Source organism: Protopterus annectens, chromosome 3.part0 (genome assembly GCF_019279795.1).
Source record: "Protopterus annectens isolate FY-2018-M chromosome 3.part0, PAN1.0, whole genome shotgun sequence".
Lineage (NCBI taxonomy): Eukaryota > Metazoa > Chordata > Ceratodontiformes > Protopteridae > Protopterus > Protopterus annectens.
Genome location: NC_056731.1, coordinates 166,652,849 through 166,677,719, shown reverse-complemented (window position 1 = coordinate 166,677,719; position 24,871 = coordinate 166,652,849). Strand labels below are relative to the sequence as shown.

At 41.9% G+C, this 24,871-nt stretch overlaps 1 protein-coding gene across 1 annotated transcript in view; it reads right to left on the bottom strand.

Annotated features, from left to right (window-relative positions):
- Positions 1-24,871, bottom strand: part of LOC122796296 (NFX1-type zinc finger-containing protein 1-like) — a 609,414-nt gene that overhangs the window by 499,044 nt on the left and 85,499 nt on the right. The window contains exon 3 of the mRNA XM_044064663.1: positions 21,902-22,054. Within this exon, the coding sequence (XP_043920598.1) occupies positions 21,902-22,054 (153 nt within the window). The remainder of the gene's footprint in view (positions 1-21,901; positions 22,055-24,871) is intronic.

Genomic DNA, 24,871 nt, shown 5'->3' with positions numbered 1-24,871 from the left:
GCTGTGCTCATCCCTTGAGAGTGGTTCCAGACACAGAATCTTTTCCATTTTTCTGCATAATATTTTCTAGTACTAGGCCTCCTTGCCTCTAAAATGTTATCCATCACTAGTTTACTGAGGGATGATAAACGAGAGATTAGGTAATTAACCAGGCTGCTAGGTTCAGTGTCTGAAGCTGAGGGTGCAGAATCCGGTTCTCCTGCTGAGACAATAGGGTAGGAGTCTGAGGCAGGTGCCATGGGGCCAACAATGACACACTGCGCAAGAGGGGGCACCAGTGTTGGTGTGGCCAGTCTGATGTAATCAAAAATCGTCCTTGGTTTGTCTTGTTTGATCTTTAGTAGTACACTGGAGAGCAGAGGTAGAGGAGGAGAGGCATAAACTGATAGGGCTTTTCCAGCTGAAGGACAGAACATCCACTTTCCAAGCTTGTTTGTGGGGAGTCCTTGTGCAAAATGTGTCCAATTGATAGTTCTGGGGGGAGGCAAACAGGTCTATATCTGGGCTCCCCCATTTGCTTGTCAACATGTTGAAAATCCTTGGTTCCAGTTTCCACTTGTGTGGGTCCATGAGGTTTCTGCTTAGTTCGTCTGCCAGTGTATTTAGTTTTCCTGGCAGGAATTGAGCTTGTAGATGCACTTGGTAGCTTAGGGCTGTGTTCCACAATGCCATGGCTAGTCTGCAGAGGGGGTAAGAATGTGTACCCTCCTGCTTGTTTATGTACCACATAACTGTGGTATTGTCCATCTTTACCATTAACTGTCCTGGAAGAATGTAGTCCTTGAAGGCTGTCAGAGCATCCTGTACAGCTAACATTTCTTTTTGATTGATATGCTGGTGCATTTGACTTTGGTTCCATTTGCCCTGAATGCACTTCCCTGCCAGGTGAGCCCCCCCATGCATAGTCTGATGCGTCTGTTGTTAGGGTTTGGGCGGCAGGGGGTAGTGTGAATGGTAGTCCCTTGTTTTGGTGGCAGGCCTCTGCCCACCAAAGGAACTCTAGGCGTAGGCAAGGTATGATAGGAATTATTGCTTCTAGATCCTGAGAATGTTGACACCATATGCTTTCTTGATACCATTGTAGTTTCCTCATATGCAGTCTTGCATATGGAATTAGAAGACTGCAGAAGGCCATGAACCCCAAGGCTTGTAGTATTTGCCTTGCAGATAGCAAAGTTTTTGTGGCCACTTGTTTGAAGTAGGTTGTCAAATGAATTTGTTTCTCTGGCGTAAGGAAAGCCATCTGGGAAGTTGTATTCAAGCTTGCTCCCAGGAATATAATTTGTTGACAGGGTAACAGGTGTGATTTCTTTTCGTTTATGGTGTACCCCAGACAAGTTAGCACCCTCTGTACAAAGGCCAGATGATTCAAAAGTATGTCCTGGCTTTCTGCCTGAATTAGACAATCGTCCAGGTATGGGGAATATTTGAATATTTCTTTGCCTGCAAAATGCAATGACTGGAGCTAGTCACTTTGTGAATACCACGGGTGCAGAAGATAAGCCAAAGGGCAGTGCAGAGAACTGATAGTGCATGTAGCCTGCTTTGAAGCATAGGTATCTTCTGCGAGATTCCCCGATTAGGATGTGCGGGTATGCTTCCTTTATATCTAGTGTTGCCAACCAGGCGTCTTTGCCTAGCATAGGGAGCAACTGGTGAAGAGTCAGCATCTTGAATTTTGGAATCACCAAAAAGGTGTTTAGATTAGACAGGTCCAGGATGGGACGCCATGAACTGTCTTTTCTGGGTACCAGGAAAAGTCTTGAGTAGAAACTGTTAAGAGAAAAAGTTTTAAAACATACTACTATTTGTCTCTTTCTCCCATCTAGCAAAATGAATATGCTATTTGATGAAGTGTTGGTAAGAAAAGGTCATTGAACCATGTTTATTAAAGGTGGGCTTTACCTATGATAGATGTAGTTTGCTTATGAACTTGAATAACATCTGTTTTCTATACTTCTGAATAAAGAAAGCTAATTGCAGTTAAATGAAAGCTTGGTAAAAGGACGCACGGCTGAGTAAGAGTTAATTTACTGAGGCAGGCTGTGTGCCCTGGAAAATTCCAGCTACCACTGTTGAACTAAGTATTCTGTACCTTTTTGAACATTCTGTACTAACTCTGGTTTTGAGGTAAACATTCTACACTAGCTGTGGTTTTGAGGTAAAGCATTCTTTTCTGAGGTAAATTGTGATGCTAGATGTTTTTCATAGCCAACTGTCAACTGTCAGAAATGTAACAAAAGCTATTTTGGCTAGTAACAGGAAAGTATAAAAGTTGATGTCAGTAAACAAGCTGATCAGATTGAGATCATCTTGGCCAACATGCTGCTGTAATCTGGTTAGCTGCAAATAAAGAAGTTTTTCATCACCTGAGGCAGATGTGACTCGCTTGAATTTTTTCTTCTGACATTTTGGTCCTTTGGACCGGAAACCTCTACGAAGATACGGATCAGACTGACAGAGAGACTGAAAAACCTGTGCAGGTGAGGGTTTCTTATCTTAAGATTCCCTCGACGGAAAGCCCTCCGACTGATTTGTCATTGGAAAGAGGCCGGCCGTTCTCTGATCCCTATCTGAGGGACGGTTTCCGAACCAAAAGGGGAAATGGAGTGTCATCTGGTTCAGGTAGGATGAAAACAATTTTCTTTTAATTTAATTTAACCTTGTCGACAGGGGGTTTATTTTTAGTTAAGGGTGGGTAGGAATAATTGTTAAGATTATTTTGTTAGGAATACTTGTTATTTTGTTAGGATTACCTGTTATTTTGTTAGGATCCCCGGTAAGATAGCCCCATTTTGTAATAAGCCCTGTGAAAATAATTTTGATGCAGTCCTAAAATATACAGTCCTAAAATAAGAAATCTAGGAAAACATGGGTTCAAGTTGCTGCAAGTGTGAGAGTGCCTGTTTAAATGTTGATGCTAAGTATATGAAAAGTTTAAACAAAAATAATGTTAAATTTTTGAAGAAGTGGAAGTTGAAATATGATTTTGATGGTACACTGAATAAGAATGCCTGTGTAAAATTGGTTAGAGATTTGAAAAGAGATACAGGAACTAGAACTAAAAAGCAGAGACAATTGGGATTTCCCCAAGCACAAAAATGGTTAGAAGAAGCAAATAAACGAGCTACAAAAGAAAAACAGTGTCAGGAAAAAGAGAAAATAAATCAAAAGGGATCAATGGTGCCAAGTGGAAAAGTAGCTTTATTTTTAGATAAGGAGTATGAGCATACAGTTTGTGCAGTACAAAGGCAGGCAACCACCCCACCCTATGGTGAAATTGCTGCTGCCATACCGAGGGAACCTCCTCAATATCAGTCTGAAGATGTGGGATCTGTACAGCAGGGTGGGTTATTAGCTGCTCAAGGAAATGTTGTGACCCTTCCAATTTACCCACAAATTCCCATAGTACCTAAAGTTGCTCTGCAACAGGTAGACCAACCTATGCAGTTAAGGTCAGGACAGCAGGGCAAGGACGTTGGGCTATTAAACTTTCTGACCATTCAGAAGCTCTTCCCTTAATACAAGTTGCAAACTCACAAGCAAGAGATGTTGGACAAGAACCAACTATTTTAGTTTATCGTCCCTGGGCTAGAGAGGATATAAAACGAGCTACGGATGGTATTCCTCATCCCAAGGTTAATTTTCAAAAGTTTTTTGAGGACATAGTTGGTATGCGTTTAAGTTATCATCTAAATGGTTTAGAAGTAGAACAAGTAGTGCGACAAATCTTAGGTCCAGATTGGCACTTAGTTTGTAGTACTTGGACATGTAAGGCAGATGACGGCACTACATTAAAGCATAATTCTGGGGTGTTAGACACACGAGTCACTGATCTGTTAAAGAGAATTTCTGATAAGTGGCGTTCAAGAGCAGATTGGACAGTAATAAATCAGTGCATCCAAAATGATGATGAATCTGTAGATCATTATAATGTAAGACTGACAGAAGTGTTCAATAACCATTGTGGAATGATGATTCCGCAGGATCAGACTAATGATAGTCCGTATGAACAGCAATTGAAAAATGCTTTTCTTAAAGGTTGTAAGGCTCCGATAAGTAGTTTTATTACTAAGCACATGGTAGATCATAGACCATGTAGACTGCAGCCTTTGTTTGAATATGCACAGCATGCTGAGCAACATTTTAATCTAAAAAAGAAAGTACAAGTGTTAGCAGTAGGGGATGATGGTGGTATATTCCTAGTACAGGACCAAAGGGGTCAAGGGCGCCGTGGGGGCCCACAATGGGACACGTTAAATGAACCGGGTGGACATTCAGCCTGTAGGGAAAGGTTAAAATGTGGAGAATGTTTTAAATGCGGTAGACGTGGGCATTTCACTGCCGACTGTAAAGAGTGGCAACATCCCCCACAGCTTATGAACAAGGGCTCCGCATGACTATATGATAGTAAAGAAAGACGCCATCTTCATTATGGGGATAATGAAGAGGCAGACACTCTCTATGACGAATGTCAGAACACTCTAATGGAAGGGCGGGATTGTGACTGTGAAGTCATAAACCTGGCAAATTTGGGTATTGCTATGCATCTAGATCAGAAACCCATAATAGAGTTTTTGGTTGAGGGACAAAAAGTGGAGTTTTTATGTGATTCAGGTGCATCGCGTACACTTTTGGGTCCAGCAGTTCTGCCTCTGAACTGCGAAACAGATGAGTTTGTCCTTGTAAAAGTGGCAAACGGGAAAATTTATAAGGAACCACTGTCTCTTCCTCTACTGTTCACAGATCCGCAAACAAACCAAACTGTTAGGTGTAGGGTAATTATATCAAAAGTTTGTCCAGTTAATTTGCTAGGAAGAGATATGATGCATGTGTTTGGAACAGCGGCAATTCCCACACCTAAAGGTATTGAGGCAAAAAGGTTAGCAGATGGCTTAGTAGTACAGGGAGTACAAGACTTGTTTTACTGGTATAGCCTAGACTTGATTTCAGATGGCCCGGGGAGGGTTGATACAGAGTTGATCAATCTAGCTTTAAGTAAATCTAGGAGCGGGTCACCGCAGGTTGCAACGCACTTACATTGTACAATGTTCTATAAGGCCCTTGGTCCGGATAAAGAATTTGAAAAAGAATTATTTAAGCACAAGTGTGCAAGGATAACTTTGAATGATATGTTTTGGGATTCGCAAGGTAATACAGTAGTAACCTGTACTTTGACTAAGGAAATGAGTTCTTTATATCGCTCAAGTTATAGCCCACATATTTCAATTACTAAAGTGGTGGGGACACATTGGGTAGATTTGGCGAAAAAGGTAACTATTTGGAACACAATGTCTGAAAGTCAGTTGAAAGATCAACAGATCCAGGTACAAAGATTAAATTGGGTGACTTGGGCATGACCAAGCGTGCACTTCAGGGATGACAAAACAGAACTCAAGAGGAAGATAGTGCGTTAAGTGCCTTGCCTGTAGATTTATGGTCAAAAGGTAAAGGAGATGTAGGATTAATGAAAACAGCAAGTGAAGTTTGTATAACTGCAAAGTCAGGTTTTAGACCTCATAAGCACCAATATCCACTAAGTAAGAAAGCAGAGGAAGGAATTAAACCAGTTATTGAACAGCTAAAACAGGTAGGAATTCTTGTTGAATGCCCAGATTCACCCTGAAATACTCCGTTGTTTCCTGTAAAGAAACCGGATGGGTCATGGAGGTTGGTTCAGGATTTACAAGCAGTTAATTCAGCTGTGATCCCGAGAGCACCGGTGGTCCCTGACCCCTATACATTACTTAATGATTTACTACCTCAGCACAGATATTTTTCTGTCATAGATATAAGTAATGCCTTTTTCTCCATACCACTACACAAGGAGAGTAGATTTTGGTTTGCATTCACTTTCCAAGGTAAAAAATACACATACACCAGATTGCCACAGGGTTATTGTGAGAGTCCAACAATATTCGCACAAGAAATGGCTGCAAATTTAGCTCAGTTTGTTCCCCCAGAGGGAAGCCAGGTTCTGTTGTATGTAGATGATATTTTATTGGCCTCACCCACGCAGGAAAGTTGTAAAAAGGATACCCTAGCCCTTCTTAGTTTTTTAGCTGAGCAAGGACATAAAGTAAATAAAGAGAAGTTACAATTGTGGAAATCACAAGTAAAGTACTTGGGTTATTTAATCTCGCAGGAAGGTAGACAATTGGAAAATAAAAGAAAAAAAGCAATTCTTGAAGCACCTATGCCTACGACTAAGCGGGAGATGATGTCGTTTTTAGGTGTGACTAATTTTTGTAGAAGTTGGATTCCTAATTATGCTGAAGAAGTAGGGCCATTGACCACACTGCTCTATGACACTCCCATGGCAGCAAAAAGTAATATACAGTGGACAGATAAGGCAATACAAGCATTTAATAGAATTAAGCAATTGATAGCAGGATCCTCTGTTTTGGGTTTTCCGAACTATTCTAAGCAGTTTGTACAAATGGTTGATTGTAAGGGAGGATATATGACTTCGGTTCTGGTACAAGTACATGGGGATAAACAGAGGCCGATAGCTTTTTATTCCTCCAGATTAGATCCTGTTGCAAGGGCATTGCCGCATTGTGTTCAAGCTGTAGTGGCAGCTGCCATGGCAGTGCAAGCCTCAGCATCATTAGTTTTGTTTCACCCATTAAAATTGTGAGTTCCACATTCAGTAGCTACTATACTTTTGCAAGATAAGATAACCTTTTTATCTCCTAGTCGACATTTGTCATGTATGACAATGTTGCTGACACAGCCACATATGACCATAGAAAAGAAAGATGTACTACTCTTAACCCGGCGACACTTTTGCCGACTCCAGAAGGTACTCCACACGTTTGTTTAGAGAGCATTCATGACAAAGTACTTCCCCGACCAGATATAACGGATATTCCGTTGGTAGATTCTGATCTCGTTTTGTTTGTAGACGGATCAGCAAAGAAGGACACTGTAGGAAAAACACTAGTAGGGCATGCTGTCACCATAGAAACTGAAGTTTTGGAAGCAAAAGGATTGTCAAACATTTATTCTACCCAAGCAGCTGAGTTAGTGGCTTTGACTCGAGCTTCTACCTTAGGGGAGGGTAAAAAAGTGACAATTTATACAGATAGTCAGTGTGCTTTCTCCACTGTGCATGTTTTCGCCCAACAATGGAAGAATAGAGGAATGGTTACTGCGACAGGCAAACCAATAAATCAGAGAGATTTAATTTTACAGTTGTTAGATGCAGTGCAACTACCACTTCAGATAGCGATATGTAAATGTTCCGCACATACCAATAGAAAAGATCCTGTCTCCAGGGGGAATGCTTTTGCTGATATGGCTGCAAAAAAGGCAGGTCAAGAAAATGATTTGCTTTTACATGACAATGATTTAGAGCTCGGACACCTCTTAGACTTAGAGAAACTAAAAGTAATGCAAACATTGACAACACAGAAGGAAAAATGTCATTGGGTGAAATATGGGTTGTATAGGGCATCAGATGGCAAAATGGTATTACCCTCAAACCTTTTTAGGTATGCTGCATTGGTTAGCCATGGACATGCCCATGTAGGAGTACAGACAATGGTTCAAACAGTGTCTAAGGTGTTTTGGTGTAAAGGATTTTCAACTTATGCAAAGCAATTTTTTTATCTTATTTATTATGTGCAAAGTATCATGCTCAGGGGGGAGTTAAGAAATCTCAGCAGGCATTCCCTACCCCTCCATATCCATTCCACACACTCTGTATGGACTTTATTGAGTTGACACGTTCAGAGGGAAAAAGGTTCTGTCTAGTTATAATTGATGCTTTTTCTAAGTGGGTAGAAGCTTTTCCAGTAAAGCATCCTGATGCACACACAGTAGCAAAGCTTTTGACAACAGAAATAATTCCCCGATTTGACCTTCCAAGGCGCATTTATAGTGATAATGGGTCTCATTTTGTTAACCAGATTGTTCAGAAGTTGGGTCAAGTGTTTCAAATTGATCTCAAGTACCATTGTGCTTATCATCCACAGTCAGCTGGACTGGTGGAGAGACACAATGGTGTCCTGAAGAGTAAACTCATCAAACTGATGGCAGAAACGCATAGATCCTGGACTGCGTGCCTTCCATTGGCACTCCTGTACATGCGAATCTCACCCTCCTACAAAGGACTTACACCATTTGAACTTTTGTTTGGGAGACCATATTACGTCCCACAGTGGCAAGGATTGTTGCCAGCGGAACGTGAGGGGGGTGAGGATCTGGTGGATTATATGAAGAAGCTGCTAAATGTCAAGTCTCTTGTAACTAATGACTCCTTTGCAGATTCCAGAAGTGAAACCTTGTTAAGCGTGGCACCCGTGGACTGGGTGTGGATCCGAATTGTGAAGAGAAAGAACTGGTCATCCCCCAGGTGGGAAGGCCCATATCAAGTACTTATCTCAACACCTACGGCTGTAAAGATCGCAGAGAGGACTTCGTGGATTCATATCACCCACTGTAAAAAACTTAAGACTTTTCCTTCTACCATTGATGTTGGTCAGACTCCACCGGACCCCTGAACGCAAAGTCTGACTACAAAGGAAGGATGGCCATGTTCAATTGGTACTTGAACTGTTACGTGATTATGATTTTGGTGGCGAAAGTAAATATGTCCATACGAGAAGGAACAGTTGTGAAAGATAAAGGAATGGTGGTGCTGCAAGCGCAAACAGGTGTTACTACTGTGTTTAAGGTGAAACTTTGTGAAGGAATTTTGGACTGTGCTAAATGGAACAATAATGATTTCTTGACTCATGCAAAATATTTGTGCAATAGAGACTGTGCGTCCTGGTCAAATGTTTGGTGGTCAACAGATGTGAATGGATGGGAAACAAGTGGTGCAGTGATACCGGAGAAAGATAAAAGCAGGCAACAAAGAATAAAAATTGCGCATTTCCAAGTACTGAAGTAATTACTATAACCATCGTGTCACCACAAGAAAGTGATTCAGGCGTTTATGGAATCGGAGTGTCCCTTCCAATTGGAACTGATCCTTTGGGGACCCTCCAACTTAAAGTACAAAGCCTTAAAAATACTACAAGTAAAGCAGATTTTGCCTTCACAGAAGAAGAACAATTGATACTAGAGACGGGATTCGTACACCATAATGAATGGTTATCTTGGGTTAGATATAGTACCCGAGAGGCACATCGTGAGAACTGTGTTTCTTGTGCTGAAAGTAAACAGCAACTAGCGACAGTCCCATTGATGCAAGCTGAAGGTAACCTAATGTGTCTGTTAAAGTTATTCTTCAACAAAACCGAAGATAAATGCAAAGATGAAACCCAGCATTTTCCAGTCATAAGCAAAGTTGAGAAACCGCCTACAGCAATCTCTTATCCAGGTTCGTATATGTGCATTTCCAGAGATGGCACAGGAAAGAATTATGGCAATATGGGACAGAACTATTGCAATGTTACTGTGAATGGCAATGAGAATCCATTTCTGGAGAACCAAATTCACAGTTTAGCAGACGTTTGGTGGTTATGTGGAGACAACAAACTCAGATCAAGGCTTACGATTCCCTGGAAAGGAATTGTGCACTTGCAAAGTTAATTCTGCCATTCTACATTTTCCCAGTTCCAGCAAGCAATTTTGTAAGAGAACCTGAAATAAAGCAGAGGTGGATGAATAAGAGAAAAAAGAGAGGCACCGAAGCAATCCTTCGATAGCGGTGTCTACATCGATAGCATTGGCATACCAAGAGGCGTGCCTGATGAATACAAAGCAATAAACCAAATGGCGGCTGGTTTTGCATCCATCTTTGTCTGGATTCAACCCAATAAGAATGTGGACTGGATCAACTACATTTACTATAACCAGCAGCGTTTTGTGAACTATACCAAAGATGCATTAAAAGGTATTGCTGAACAACTGGAGGCCACTTCGCAGGTGGCATGGCAGAATCGAATTGCGTTAGATATGCTCCTGGCCAAAGAAGGAGGAGTTTGCAGGATGTTTCGGACTTTCTGTTGTACATATATTCTGAATAACACTGCCCCTGATGGGAGCATCACTCGAGCTTTGAAAGGTTTGGAGATGTTATCCGAAGAATTGGCAGAGAACTCTGGGGTAAATAATCCCTTCACAGACTTTCTACAAGCATGGTTTGGAAAATGGAGTCATCTCATCAGCAGTTTCCTGGTGTCCGTCGGAGTCGCTGTGGCTATCGTGGTGGTATGTGGTTGCTGTTGTATACCCTGTATCAGAGGTCTTCTACAAAGACTGGTTGATACTGCTGTTACGAAAACTATGTACCAGCAGTTGCAACAGACTGGTGAAAGTGAATACATTGAAATGTGACTTTTGCAAATGTTTTGAAGTTTAAAAGTTTGTCTTGCAAATGAAGTAATGTATGCAAAGAAAAACTTAGTTTTTACCATATATTGCTAAAATAAAAAGACAAATAAAAGTGTTTTGAGGGGGAAATGTTAAGAGAAAAAGTTTTAAAACATACTATTATTTGTCTCTTTCTCCCATCTAGCAAAATGAATATGCTATTTGCTGAAGTGTTGGTAAGAAAAGGTCATTGAACCATGTTTATTAAAGATGGGCTTTACCAGCTACCATTGTTGAACTAAGTACTCTGTACCTTTCTGAACATTCTGTACTAACTGTGGTTTTGAGGTAATCATTCTACACTAGCTGTAGTTTTTGAGGTAAAGCATTCTTTTCTGAGGTAAATTGTGATCCTAGATGTTTTTCATAGCCAACTGTCAACTGTCAGAAATGTAACAAAAGCTATTTTGGCTAGTAACAGGAAAGTATAAAAGTTGATGTCAGTAAACAAGCTGATCAGATTGAGATCATCTTGGCCAACATGCTGCTGTAATCTGGTTAGCTGCAAATAAAGAAGTTTTTCATCACCTGAGGCAGATGTGACTCGCTTGAATTTTTTTCTTCTGACAGAAACCTTGTCCCTTTTCCTCTTCTGGTACCAACTGAATAGCCTCCATGCTTAAGAGAGAAAATACTTGCTTTTGAGCCTCTGTCCACTGATTTGGGGGTAGATCTGGCCACCCGCTTGGTGTTGGTAACGTGTGGAAGTGAAATCTGTACCCCTGGAACACTATATTTAAGACCCATTTGTCCTGGGTAATGAGTTCCCAGTTCTTTGCATGAAGAGCAATCTTTCCCCCCAAAGGGGCAGTCAGTTGAGAAGTGCTTGGCAGTTTTAAAAATAAGTCATTGAGACAGTTTACCATAGGGGGAGTTTTATTACTCCCAGATTTGGAAGTGCAGCCCCCCCCCCCCCCACTGTTTAGTCTTGTGTGTACCCTGGGACTGAAGCCTGGGAGCTCTGCTAGCTCTGGGTTTGGACTGAGAAGGTCTGGAAGAGGCAGGAAAGGACCAATTCTTGGAAGGCCAATGCCTACTAAACCTTGGCGGTTGTACTTGTAAAGAAATCGTTAACAGTTTGCATAGATTTAGCCTTTTCCTCCATTTTTTTAAGAACTTCTTCTGCCTTGTTGCCAAACAAGTGGTCCTGGTTTAAGGGAGCATCAAGTAATTTTGCTTTAACATGATCTGGTAAGGATTGCTCCTTAAGCCAAGCATGCCTTATAAGTACAGACCCAGTGACAGCAGCCCTGCAAGATGCCTCTAGTGAATCAAAACCACATTGCAAAGTATGTTTTCCAACTTGTTCAGCTGAATGCAGTAAATCCTATAAATCCTTATTTTCAGCACAATCAGGAATCAACATTTTCTGTTTAAGCAATCCAATAATATGCTGCTGATACTTTAACATATGAAACTGGCAGTTTAAGGCCCTAAGGGCCAAAGTTGCAGAAGTGTATTCCTTCTTGCCCCATCTATCCAGCGCCTTGGAGTCTCTATCAGAGAGGGTATGGTTTTTGGCAGTTGTAGCTTTAATACCCTTGGGTCCCTGTCAAATGGTCTCAGGATCCGCAGTAGAATTTTTAAAAAGGAACTTGTGAGAGTCAGGGACCCTGTAATATCTATCAGGTTTTCTGGGAGCAGGAGGTAAAGAATCAGGGGCCAAGCTACATTCTGAAAAGGCATCGTCAACAATGTCTAGTACAGGAGGTATGGCTAAAGGCCTGTGTTGGGGAAGGAGTAAGATATCCCTAAGCCTCTTTTTAGAATCAGAGAAATCCTGACTTTCCCAGTGAAAATGCTCCCTGAGGGTATGCAAGGTTTCACCAAAAAAAAAAATCCTCTGGGGGGGATGCAGAGGGAATAGAATCCTCAGCATTAGACTCCTCATAGGTAGATAAGGGTAAATCCTGGCCATCAGAGGAAACAGAAAATTCAGAATCCTGATCAGAAGTATCATAAGCAAACTCTGTCCTAAGTCTCTTAGAGAGGGAAGGTTGGCTTCCCCTGATTAAAGTAATAAGGTTTTCAGCCATTCTTATCATTTGTTTTTTAGGCATAGGGGGTCTGGCCATGCGGTCTGGGCGTCAATTTTCCAGGCATGGTTTGAGATTTAGGCTTTGAAGAAGAAGACGGAGTTGGTTTAATACGCAAGTCAGTAGGCCTGAATACACCCTCAGAAGCCGGTGCCTGCACAGCGGCTCTGGACCCATCCAAGGTAGAGACATCCACAGGTTCCACAGTTGAAGCATCTCGCAGCATACTGTACCTCGAATGGGTCTCGGTAGAGGCCTGCGAATCTGAAGTAGCGGGTATTGGGCTGCAAAAGCACCTCACTGAGTACCGGCAAACTGGCGACTGGCTTAGGAGAAGCGTTGTCTGCAGCTTTGGACCTCAGCGGCCTGTCTCTGTCTTTATCTTTGCGTTTTTTCGGAAGGTCGGTAGTTGGATGGCTTACCGAAGACATTTCGGGATAATTGAACAGAGCACCAAAATATTTAGAAGCGTAAATATACCGACGGTGGATAGTTTGTGGTTTAAATAAGGCACAAAACCGACAGCGAGGTACGTCGTGGTCAGGGCCTAGGCAAGGAATACAGTACGAATGAAAATCTTTATGAGGTATTTGCTTTCCACAAGTAATGCAATTATTTACTTTTACTGACATCGGTTTAGAGCAAGAAAAAGTTTCCTCAACGGGGTACTTAGCTTTTAGTTGAAGACTTTGGTTCTGAAACTCGAAAAAGAAAATTTCAGGAGTCGGTCGACTGGCACTTGCGAACTGCTTCTACTTCGGGCACCGCACAGCAAGAAAGACTGGGGTAATGGCATCGGCTGCAAGTTTTATACCCCTGATGACATGACGTCATGGAAGAAGGGACAGCAACCGACGCAGGACCTAAGACTTTGTTAATTGGCCAACTGAGGGCTACTGCAAGCAGATAACCCAAATGTGGTGACTGCAACAGTAAAACACGAAGAACACCTGAACTGATCAAAGATCCTTAAAAATGTTTTTCTTTCAAGATACTACTTGACTTGTCTGTGGACATCCAAGTTATGCAGTATCCTTTCTCACTCATTTTAGGTTCTGGAAATAAAACAGGGAGATGGATAGCTTGGCTCAAAGTAAAGTTGGATACCACTTTAAGTATAATTCGAGGATTAGTTCTTAAGAAAACCCTATCTTTGTGGAAAATGAGATAACACTGTACCACTATAACAGCTTACAAATCAGATACTCTTCTTGCAGTGGTCAGAGCACTAACTAAAATTGTTTTTGATGTTAAGAACTTCAATTCAGTTTGAAGCTGCAGTGTTAGTTTTTCCTACACAAACTGTATTTAGATCCCAAGGAGAAGTCACTTGTTTCCTAAGAGGCTTGGTGTGCAGCACCCCTTTTGAAAACATTTTGAAGTGAGATTGCATTAAAAGAGGAGGATCCATGGGCAGACATGCTGAAATGGTCAGTAAATGAACCCTGATGGAGAAGGAAGACAGGCCAGAGGATAGTACCTCACACAAATAATGCAGCATCACAGAATGGATGCTGCATTTTTGGCTTATGCTATAAAATCCTTTACATTTACTAATATATGATTTTCTTGTAACAGGTTTTCTTGCCTTCTTTAATACCCGATGCACATTCTCAGAAAAAAGGTGTGTAAAAGATATTAAGAGTCTACCATCCAGGCAGTCAGTTACAGCTGCAGTTGGTTGGGGATCAGGATGTATCAAACATCCCTTGTCTTGTGTGAGTAGATCCAGTCTGTGAGGAAGCCACTGGCAACTGCACCTGACAATTTCTAAAGGAAAGATGAACCACTGTTACCTGAACTAAAGAGGAGTCACCACAATGATCTTGGAGAGTCCATCTGAATCTTCAGAATGACTCAGGATATTAGTGAAAAGGGTAGAAAAGCATACAAGGACATTCCTGTCCAAGAAAAAGAAAAATAATCTGTCTTCCAGACTTTCTTGCATGGTGTCCTGGAGCAGAGCTTTGCAACTAATTGTTGTGAGTGAGACAAAAAGATCTACTTGAGGTGTTCCCCACAGATGGATCAATTCTTTGAAGACTCCCTGATTCAATTTCCATTCCTGAGGGTCAGACCTGGTCCTGTTCAGTTTGTCTGCCACTAAATTTTGCTCTGATCATATGTTTACTGAATTTCCTGTTTGCACTTATTTTTAAAATCGTTTTTTTCTCAAAACTTGCATTTCATCTGTCTTTGGCCTAGCACTCTTGTGTGGGGTCATTTACTGCACTGTTATAACTTGTTGATACTTGTGAACCTCTGCTATCTCTGAAAAAAACAAAAAAACAAAAATCTTGCTTTTTTCCCACTTTTCTGAGATTTAAAAAAGTTCAGTTACAGGCTTGCTGTTCTTGAACTGTTTGTAAGTTTCTGTGAGGCCATTTTTTGCTTGGGCTAAAGGGAAGTCTCTCTGTTGATCAGTGGCAGTGAAAAACATTGAGCAGCCTGCCTGCCCCTGTGGGAGTGGTTACTGACTTGAAACTGTAGTTTTATTGGCCATTTTGGGTCAATTCCAAAACTCCTTCATCTTCCTCTCTTAAAACCTGGTTACCTCGTGGTTTTGGCGTCTTTTCAGGCTTGTTGGCTGTTGGTGAAACACCCACCAAGAGGAGAAAACGCTGAGAGAAGAAAGGAGCCACTTTTGAGATTTTAAGTATTTTTCCTCTGTTTATTTGCTTAGTTTTTCTACATAGCCGCCTATTTTGAGCATTTTCTGGCTTGTTAAACTTGATTTCTGCATTAGTAACTGTATTTAGAGTACAGCCTAGAGCTGTTTACTGAATTTCCTGTTTGCACTTATTTTTAAAATCGTTTTTTTCTCAAAACTTGCATTTTATCTGTCTTTGGCCTAGCAGTCTTGTGTGGGGTCATTTACTGCACTGTTGTAACTTGTTGATACTTGTAAACCTCTGCTATCTCTGAAAAAAACAAAAAAAATCTTGCTTTTTTCCCACTTTTTTGAGATTTAAAAAAGTTCAGTTACAGGCTTGCTGTTCTTGAACAGTTTGTAAGTTTCTGTGAGGCCATTTTTTGCTTGGGCTAAAGGGAAGTCTCTCTGTTGATCAGTGGCAGTGAAAAACATTGAGCAGCCTGCCTGCCCCTGTGGGAGTGGTTACTGACTTGAAACTGTAGTTTTATTGGCCATTTTGGGTCAATTCCAAAACTCCTTCATCTTCCTCTCTTAAAACCCTCTTTTGCATGGTTTTGCGTGTTTTTGAGCATAGCGCAACAGCGGGCAGCGCCGCCTAATTGGGTTTAAACTATTCCTGGCTCCACAAAGTCTGCTCTTCACTTTTTCCCTTAGAACTGCTCTATCTCTCAATTTAAACACCATATTCTCATTCTAAGGCCCTTCACTGGTCCAATTAAGTAATCCTGCAAGTTAGCACAATTAAACCATAAGCACTACTTACTCTTATACTCTCTATGATTACCCTGTCCTCTATTGGTCCGTCTTAAATTCAGTTTCCCTATATTTCTCTAGCATGTCCAAAGGTCAGTCAATGGTTTCCTCTCCAGTCCAGCTGGTGAATCTGGGAATTTTGAGGCAATGTTACAACTGTCTCATGTACACGGACAACCCTCTCCTCCTCCAAACAGGTTCAAATATATGTGAGAGATGCAACTATTTAGCCAAACTGGAGGCTGAGCTCTCTCATCTCAAAACTGGTGTAACCAGTCAGGAGGAGAAGGTAACCTCACACAACACAATTCCAGTATCACATATTCCCACCCCATCAGTCGAACCAAACACATAAATACACAAAAACATACTCGGAGGCTCTAAATAAAAATCTACTTAAGCAACAGAGACCTCCAAAGCAGACATTCAAGAAAACGCTACCTCAAAACAAAACATGCGCAACACATAACCCACAAAGTCAGTGTGCCAAGCAGCCACAGCCCTTAAGGCTGAATAACACACCTGATACTCTTGTAATAGGTGACTCTATTGTCAGACACACTGACGTCCCGCTCACCAGGCTGAATAAAGAGAAGGTCATGGTGAGCTGCCTGTCGGGTGCTAGGATCCGCCACATAACGCAAGCACTCAAGTCACTCCAAAGCAAATACAAATATGACTCAGTCACTGTACATGCTGGTGTGAATGACCTGAGATGTACCTCCCTGGACTACATGAAAAGAGACATAGAGGAGCTCTCTGATCATGTAGCCCAGGCTGGTATGACCCTGACTTTGAGCAGCATCTTACCCTCACCTAGAATGATGCCACAGTACAAAGACAAAATGATCGATTTTAACAATTGGCTAAAATGTTGGTGTCATTCAAAGGGGATCCAGTGTCTGTCAGCCTGGGATGACATGCTCGACAAGCCACGTTGTTCGCTAGGGACGGCTTGCACCTGTCACCACTGGGCTTTCAGATATTGGCAAAGGCTCTTGCCACCCCCATAGTGCCTTTTTTAGGCAAGGCTCAAAAGTCAAACCCACCCCCATAGACAGCACAAGGAACAAGAAACTAAGGGTAATGCTGCTAAATGCCATAAGTCTTAACCTCAAGATGCATGCACTCGAAGCTCTCCTCAGTATGGAGAACATCGATATCTGTGCAGTGACAGAAACCTGGTTCAAGGCTCCAGAGAGCACCCCAGCACTACCAGGCTATACCTCATATCATGCTTTTCGGCCCCAAAACCCGGACCGAACCACAAAAGGAGGGGAGTTTTCATATTTATCAAGGATATCCACACCTCCAGGTTAGTGGCATTCCACGAAGTATCGGAGACCATCCATGTGCAACTAACAGTGGGCAATACTGCTTTTCAGTTTATAGCATCCTACAGACCACCCTCTCAAAGTCAGGAATCCCACTCTGCTTTCCTGAAAACATTGGAGAACATGAAGATCTCTCAGAACACCATTATATTGGGCGACTTCAACTACCCAAACATTGACTGGGAGCACTACTCAAGCCCCAGCACCTTAGCCCAAAGGTTCCTGGAAATTATAAACTCAAATGCTATGGAACAACTAGTCACCACTCCCACAAGAGGGGACAACATACTAGACCTGATCATTACCAACATGGGGACTCTATACTCCACACCAGAAGTATATCCCTCATTGGTAAGATCAGACCATAAATTAATTTCACTGGATGTCCACATCCCGACCCCACCCCAGCCCAGAAAACAACAGTGAAAAACTTCTCAAAAGCGAACTTCTCACTTCTCAAAACCGAAGTGGAATCCTTCAAGGCCCCAGGGCCAGTGGAAACTACGGCCCAAACTGCAGAATCCTATATAAACGCATTCTACGGACATCTCCAGGAATGCATGGATCATGCTATCCCAAACAAAACCAAGACCCAATCATCCAAAGGCAGGCGTCCAGTCTGGTGATCCCCTGCCATAAATAAACTGTACAACAGAAGGAGGAAGTTACTACATGATAGAGCAAAATCCCTAATAGGGAAGGCATCTCTGATCAGTACTAGCATAAAATTACGATCCCTCATAAAATCCTCCAAGGCCAGCTTCGAGAGAAATATTGCACAGGACACCAAAGACAATCATAAGGCTTTTTTCAGTTATGTTAGAAACCTGGGATGCAACTCCCAGACTTGTTCCGAGTTTATTCTAAATTACAAAAAATACACTGAACCCACAGACATTGCCAATATCCTGGCAGACACGTTCAGTGCAAACTTCTCCACCCCCTCCCCCCCCAAAAGAGCAAGTATCTATCCCAGCAGAGGGCTGCCTCCAAAACATCTCTGAAGCTCAGGTGAAGGCTGCCCTCTCCAAAGCAAAAAACACTGCTTCCATGGGACCAGATGGCGTCCCAGGTTGTGTCCTACATGAACTCCAAGAGGAACTAATCCCTCAAATAAAACAGCTATACAATCTCAGCCTCACTACAGGATATGTGCCCACAGAATGGCGTACAGCAACAGTGGTCCCACTCCACAAAGGTGGAGCCTCTACGGACCCTGGAAACTATCGCCTCATAAGCCTGACTAGCTTAGTCTGCAAGGCTATGGAGAGGATCATCATGGAGCTCATAAACAAAGACATTGGGGACCTACAGACACTAGATCCTACCCAGTTCAGCTTTGTCAAGGGCAGATCCTGCCTTTTGAACCTGGCTGACTTCTTCAAAACAGTCACCAAAGCCATAGATGAGGGAAAGGTAGTCCACACAGCCTATCTGGACCTTGCAAAGGCATTTGACACAATACCCCACTCGGGCATCATAGATAAGCTATCCAGCTTAAATATAAACCCCTATGTCACAAGATGGGTCGCAAACTGGCTCAAAGACAAAACCCACAGAGTGAGAGTTGCTGGAGCCATGTCAGACTCGAAACCAGTCACAAGTGGCGTCCCACAGGGTTCTGTCCTGGGACCACTCTTGTTCGGTACATACTTTTCCAAGGTACAAGCAAACGTGGGAGGACTATGGCTCACCAAGTTCGCAGACGACTGCAAACTGGGCGCCATAATCAACTCTCCAGCTGACACAAACATCCTTCAAAAAGGTCTCACAGAGACAGATAACTGGTGCCAGCGCCATGGTTTAAAGCTAAATGCAAAAAAATGTATAGTCATACCCTTTGGCAAAAACAATGTACCCACAAATTACCACATAGGCGGAAACCCATTAAGTACAGAGAAAGTTATTAGGGACCTGGGGACCCAAGATGATAGCAATCTCTCCTTTGAAAACCACATTGCCAAAGTGGTTAGAAAGACCTTCTACATAGCCCACCTCATCACGAAGGGTTTCACATCTAGATCAAGAGAGGTAATCGTGCCCCTTTATTCATCCCTCATCAGGCCCATCATAGAATACAATGCCCCTTTTGGGATGTACCTTACCCGACACCTGCAGCAATTAGAAAGACCCCAAAAGTATCTCACCAAGAGGATCAAGGGTCTCAAACAGATGCCATATGCTGCTCGGTTAAAAACTCCAGCTCTACTCAGTTGCATACCGCCTACTTCGAGGCGATCTATGCCTGACATACAAAGCTATGCCAAATCCAGAATTAATGGACATGCTCCACCTCAGTAAATCTAAATCCCTTAGAGCCACACGCTCGAGGGACTTGAACCTCAGCACAGAAATAAATAGAACTTGCTGGAGGGACAGGTTCATAAACCAGAGGCTCCCTTCGCTCTGGAATAAAATTCCAGTTCATGTGAGGCAGAGCACCTCACTGAATCTCTTCAAGAAGAATCTCGATAGGTGGATGGGGGATCGTAGGTTTGTCCCAGGGATTACTCCCGTGTCACTATTAGACAGAGGCACAGTAAACTAAACCTTAAAAAGGGCACAGTATACTCAAATCAAGGGGTGGCGTAAGCCATACAGAATCGGGCTAGGCTTATAATTGCCCCAGGGCAGATAGCCTAGTATGAACCTATGAACCTATGAACCTATGTAAGATGCCTCTAGAGTGGGACTGTACTGAAATACTATAACACAGACTACCATGGCTAGTCTGTACGGAAGGTAAGCTCTACTTCCCCCTTGCTCATTTATGTACCACATCACTGCAATGCTGTCTGTAAACACTTACAGAAGTCCTGGGAACCACAAATGACTGACAGAGTTGAGAGCATTTATAAGTGCCATCTCTTTTGTGTTTCTGTGTTTTGATCTGTCTTTTCTGTTCCAAAGACCTAGCACTTTTATGCCTGTAGCCATTATTCCCCAAGCAAAGTCCAAGGTATCTGTTGTGACTAACTGTTGGAGCTGGGAGGGAAAATGAGAGACCAGAATTCTAAAAAAAAAATGATGTCTCCACCACAAAATCTCCCTCAAACTGGAATCTGATATATCAGGGGACGGATTAGGTTTTTCTTATATGGACTCTTGCAAGAGGAATCATAAGAATTACCGAGAGACCCAACATCCTGAAAAATTCCCTGGCTGAGACAGCAGTTCAAGTGGAAAAACTCAGGAATAAATCTAGTTACAGATTTATTTTTCTCTATGGAAGGAAGGCACCTTGGACTTAGGTGCCCATGAGACACCGCAGGAAGACTTCTGTATGTTCTCCAGGAACCAGAGTCTGTGTAGGAGAGTCCTACTGGGGTGAGAGACTTCTGACATTTTAATAAAGACTCTGCAAAGATAAGGAAGGCATCTAAATAAGGAAAAATGTGAATAACTTGCAGTCTGCAGTAGGCTATCCCAGGAGCTAGAAACTTTGTGAATACTCTTGGGAAGTGGGAAGACCAAAGGGTATTGCAGAGAACTGATATTTTCCAGTCAGAGAAAACTTTAAGAAACATCTCAAATCTGGATCTATAGGAAGGTGGTTATGTACAACCTTTGAATCTAAGGTCATCATAAAACTCAAATGGGGAATACATTGTTAAGAAGTTGTGAAGGGATAACATTTTAAACATAGATTCTACCACAGACAGGTACAGAAAGGAAATATCCAGAATTTGTCTTCCAAGAATCTTCTTTCTTTGGCATAGTAAACATTCTTGAATAAAACCCTTCTCCAAACTGAGCAGGAGGGGATTGCTTCTATCACTCCCTGAGGCAGCAGATGCTAAATGACAAGAAGGAAATGAGAAGTTGGTCAGACAGGAGTAGGAATTCCCCAAAATGGGGGAAGAAACTCACACTGCCATCTGTAACCATCACGGACTAATACTTTCAGAACCCATCTGTCTGAAACGATCTACTGCCAAAGAGAGAAAAAGAGTTTCAGTCTTTCTGGAAGGATTAAGGGTTTACCAGACTGGAAAGGAAGAAAGGAGTCTCATAGACAGTCCTTCAGACTCATCAGTCAGTCCTTTGTTCTGTTGGGTTACACCTTTCTTTTTGGAACATCTCTGCCATTGTTTAAATGTTACCTTACCAGAAGCTTCCTGGGTCTGTTTATTTTACTTTTTAAAGAAGTCTGTATGGGTACCATTAAACCCCTAACAAAACTTGGAGAAGGTAGTCTGAAAACTCTGACAGATCCGTTGAATCAGTTTACATCCCTCATAGGTTCATAGGTTCATAGGTTCATACTAGGCTATCTGCCCTAGGGCATTTATAAGCCTAGCCAGAGTGTGTTTGGCTTTCGCCACCCATTTTAAATTAATTTTGCTATGCCTTTTTTTGAGGTTAGTATACTGTGCCTCTGTCTAACAGTGACACAGAAGTGATAGCCAGGGTAAACCTATGATCTCCCATTCACTCATCAAGATTCCTCTTGTCTAGTGGATTGTGTTAGTGTGATTAGGGCATAAAATGCATGCCCCTGGCTTCTTACTGTGATATCACTTTGCAATCAAGTCTTGCTATGTAGTACCTGATACAGATGCATGGTCTCATGACATGACAAGCCAATGGCATCATACAGATTCTTGGATATCATGGTTTCCTACTTTACACAGAACTTTAAATCATGTCTCTAAAAATAACATACACTCAGCCTTTGGTTTAACACTTTACTAAATGCACGGGATCTTATTTAATCTTATAATGTGCAACACAACTCAAATATGGTCTGAAATTTATTTTATCGTAACACCATACAGCTACAGCTCCCTCTGTCTTACCTGACTGACTCCCCTTATTATAGGTTTCATTTTGTCTATGGCCTGATTGTCCTGGGTCTCCATGATGTCTTCCCTGAAAATTATGTTCTCGAAACTGCCCATCTCCTGGTGGATGTTGTCGCCTGTCACTGGACACTCCTCTTTGTTTATGATCTGAAATGTTATGCAGTAAAGTACACGTAATTAGTCTTTACTCTTACAGATTATGCAGTCACACACTTAAGTTTAAGTAAAGCTTATCCTCCATTATCTGTCTGATAAGTTGTTATACTTCACCCTCCCAAACATATACAATGCAGCTGCAAAATACTAGCACAAGGCCAATATGATTACATGATTTTTTAAATAGAAATTGGTTGTTTGGCTAATGTATGAGAAAAAGTAAAATCATATTTTTATCTCTTTGCAAACAAGCAGTCATAATATCATATCAAGCTCTGTCATCTATGAGCCAGAATAGGCACTTCTGCCTAGCTCACCCATCTCAGAAATAGCCTTGGCCAGAGCAGCGACCTGCAGAGGCTGATATACCTGCAGCTCTGAGGTGCCACTGTGACCTGCACAAGGGAGACATACAGAAAAGGTCATGATTAGTGATGATGAGTCACAGCTGGTATACGATGTATAACAGGTGACAATTTAGGAATGCATTAACCCTCACTATGCCACTAGTGTCTTCTGCCTTCTGTGGCAGCTGTCAGTAACCTCCTCCTGCTCTGCCCATACTGAAAGACACAAGGGACATACACAGCTATCACATGCAGGTATGAAAATGAAAAACAACAGTTCAAAGCTACACCTGCACATGCATTTCAAAAAGGAAATCTGAGACAGTACACACAGCCAGTCACATATGCTATACTGCCACATGTATGTGCAATGATGTAGCAGCATCTACACTACAATATGTATGTGTAGTCAGTACAGCAGAAGCATGAAATGGTGGTCACAACCACACATAGGCAAAGCCAATCAACCTGTTCCACAAAAAAACCACAGTGCCAGAACAATATACTCACCAAAAATAGCACACACAACAGTTACCCAGAGCAGCCAGACTGGTATGTCCTGGCATTTGTCAGAGGAAAAGTACACTTGTATAAGTAAGCGTACTATAACAGTAAATGTTCAAATGATCACTGGTGCAGTAACCTTAGCTATAAGGGTTATATTCTGCTAAGGAATTACAGCTGGCCAGTTTTCAAAGCTTTCAGGACACATTCCATACACTCAAACCATTAGTCAACTCAAGCTGAGCTACCTAAAAAGTCAGGTTTGGGTGCCAAGCCCATCAGAGTGTTTTCCTGCTAATAGAGAGGGACGGAAAGAGAGAGAGAGAGAGAGAGAGAGAGAGAGGCTAAAGCTCTGGCAAGGACAATGTGAGGGAAATAAAAATAAAAAGGTTCTCACCCTGGTAATACAAACATACAAAAATAAGGAGGGTGGAGGGAGGGAACAGCTACTCAGTTGTTCTCTCCCTCCACATACTCAGAGCATTTGCAATACAATTACTGAATTCCATGCCTGGATTACTACCCACACCCCAAATATTATTGCAGTTAACAGAAACATGGCTAAAACCACACATTGCTGACACTGAAATTCTTCCTACAGGATATAATATAATTTGTTCAGACAGACTTCATAAAAAGGGTGGTGGTGGAGCATTAATCTATCAAAACTCACTACAAATAACCTATACAAAGCCCATCCCCACTTTCAGTAACCCTGAGCTCCTACTTACATCCTTTCACATAAATAGGAACAAACAAATGTGCATACCACTAATTTATATTCCCCCAGGCCATAATATCCACATACCCGAAGACTTTTTATCTTGGATAAATCAGAATATATTGCATGAAACTACAATTCTAGGAGACACCAATATTAAGTTGTTAAACTTAGACACCCCCTCCCCAGCAAACAGCATAAACCTTCACAGTTTTAGCCAACTCATCACTACTCCCACTCACTATCAACAGACTCTGAATCAACCCTAGACTGGATATTTGTAACCCATCCCCAAAACTACTTAAACTCAGGCACCCTACCAAATACCTTAAGTAACCACCTTCCAGCATATACCTATAGGACTCACCCTCAAACAATCAAAATGCACTCTTATTGAACCTCCAGGAACTTTGCCCACTTTAACCAAAATAAGTTTATAAGTATCCTAAACTCTCAAAACTGGAACCAATTAAAAATACTCCCCTTAGATGAAGCCGTTGACAATTTCAACAAACTCTTTTTAAATACTCTCAATAGCCTAGCTCCAAAATGTACTAAATGAACCAAAACTAACCATGGCCCTGGCTAACAAAACTAACCAAACAAACTATCTTTCTTATAAACAAAGCATGGAAAATATGGCTGAGAGACAGAGCAAAACAAAACTAGCTCCACTACAAACAACTCCATAACAAATCCAAAAAGCTAGTGACACAAGATAAAAAAGATTATTTTTCTGCTAAACTATCTACCTCATATAACAATCCCAAAAAAGTTTGGAAATCTGTCACCTTTCTACTTAACCCAGGCACCATCCAAAACCCATCCCCTGCACCAGAAAAAACCCACAAGAAATTTCCCAAGATTTTAATACCCATTTCATCTCTACTATTCAAAAGCTACTCAAAGACTGCCCATCCAGCCCAAACACACACTTTCCACCACCAAGAGAACACACCGCCTCCCCTGCAGATTACTCTAATACGCAACCAGCCAACTCCTTCACTGTCCAACCTGTACCCACCTCTCTGATCTTGAAACTCCTAAAACACCTCAAATCTCGCTCACTGTCTGCACATAATCTTCCCCCAGAATATCTGCAACTAGCAGCTAGCGGAATAGGATATCCAGTTGCCATTCTCATAAATCGCTCTCTCTCTGAATCCTATGTTCCTCTTATATGGAAAAAAAATCCATCGTTACCCCACTACATAAAGGGGGAAACTCCCATGATCT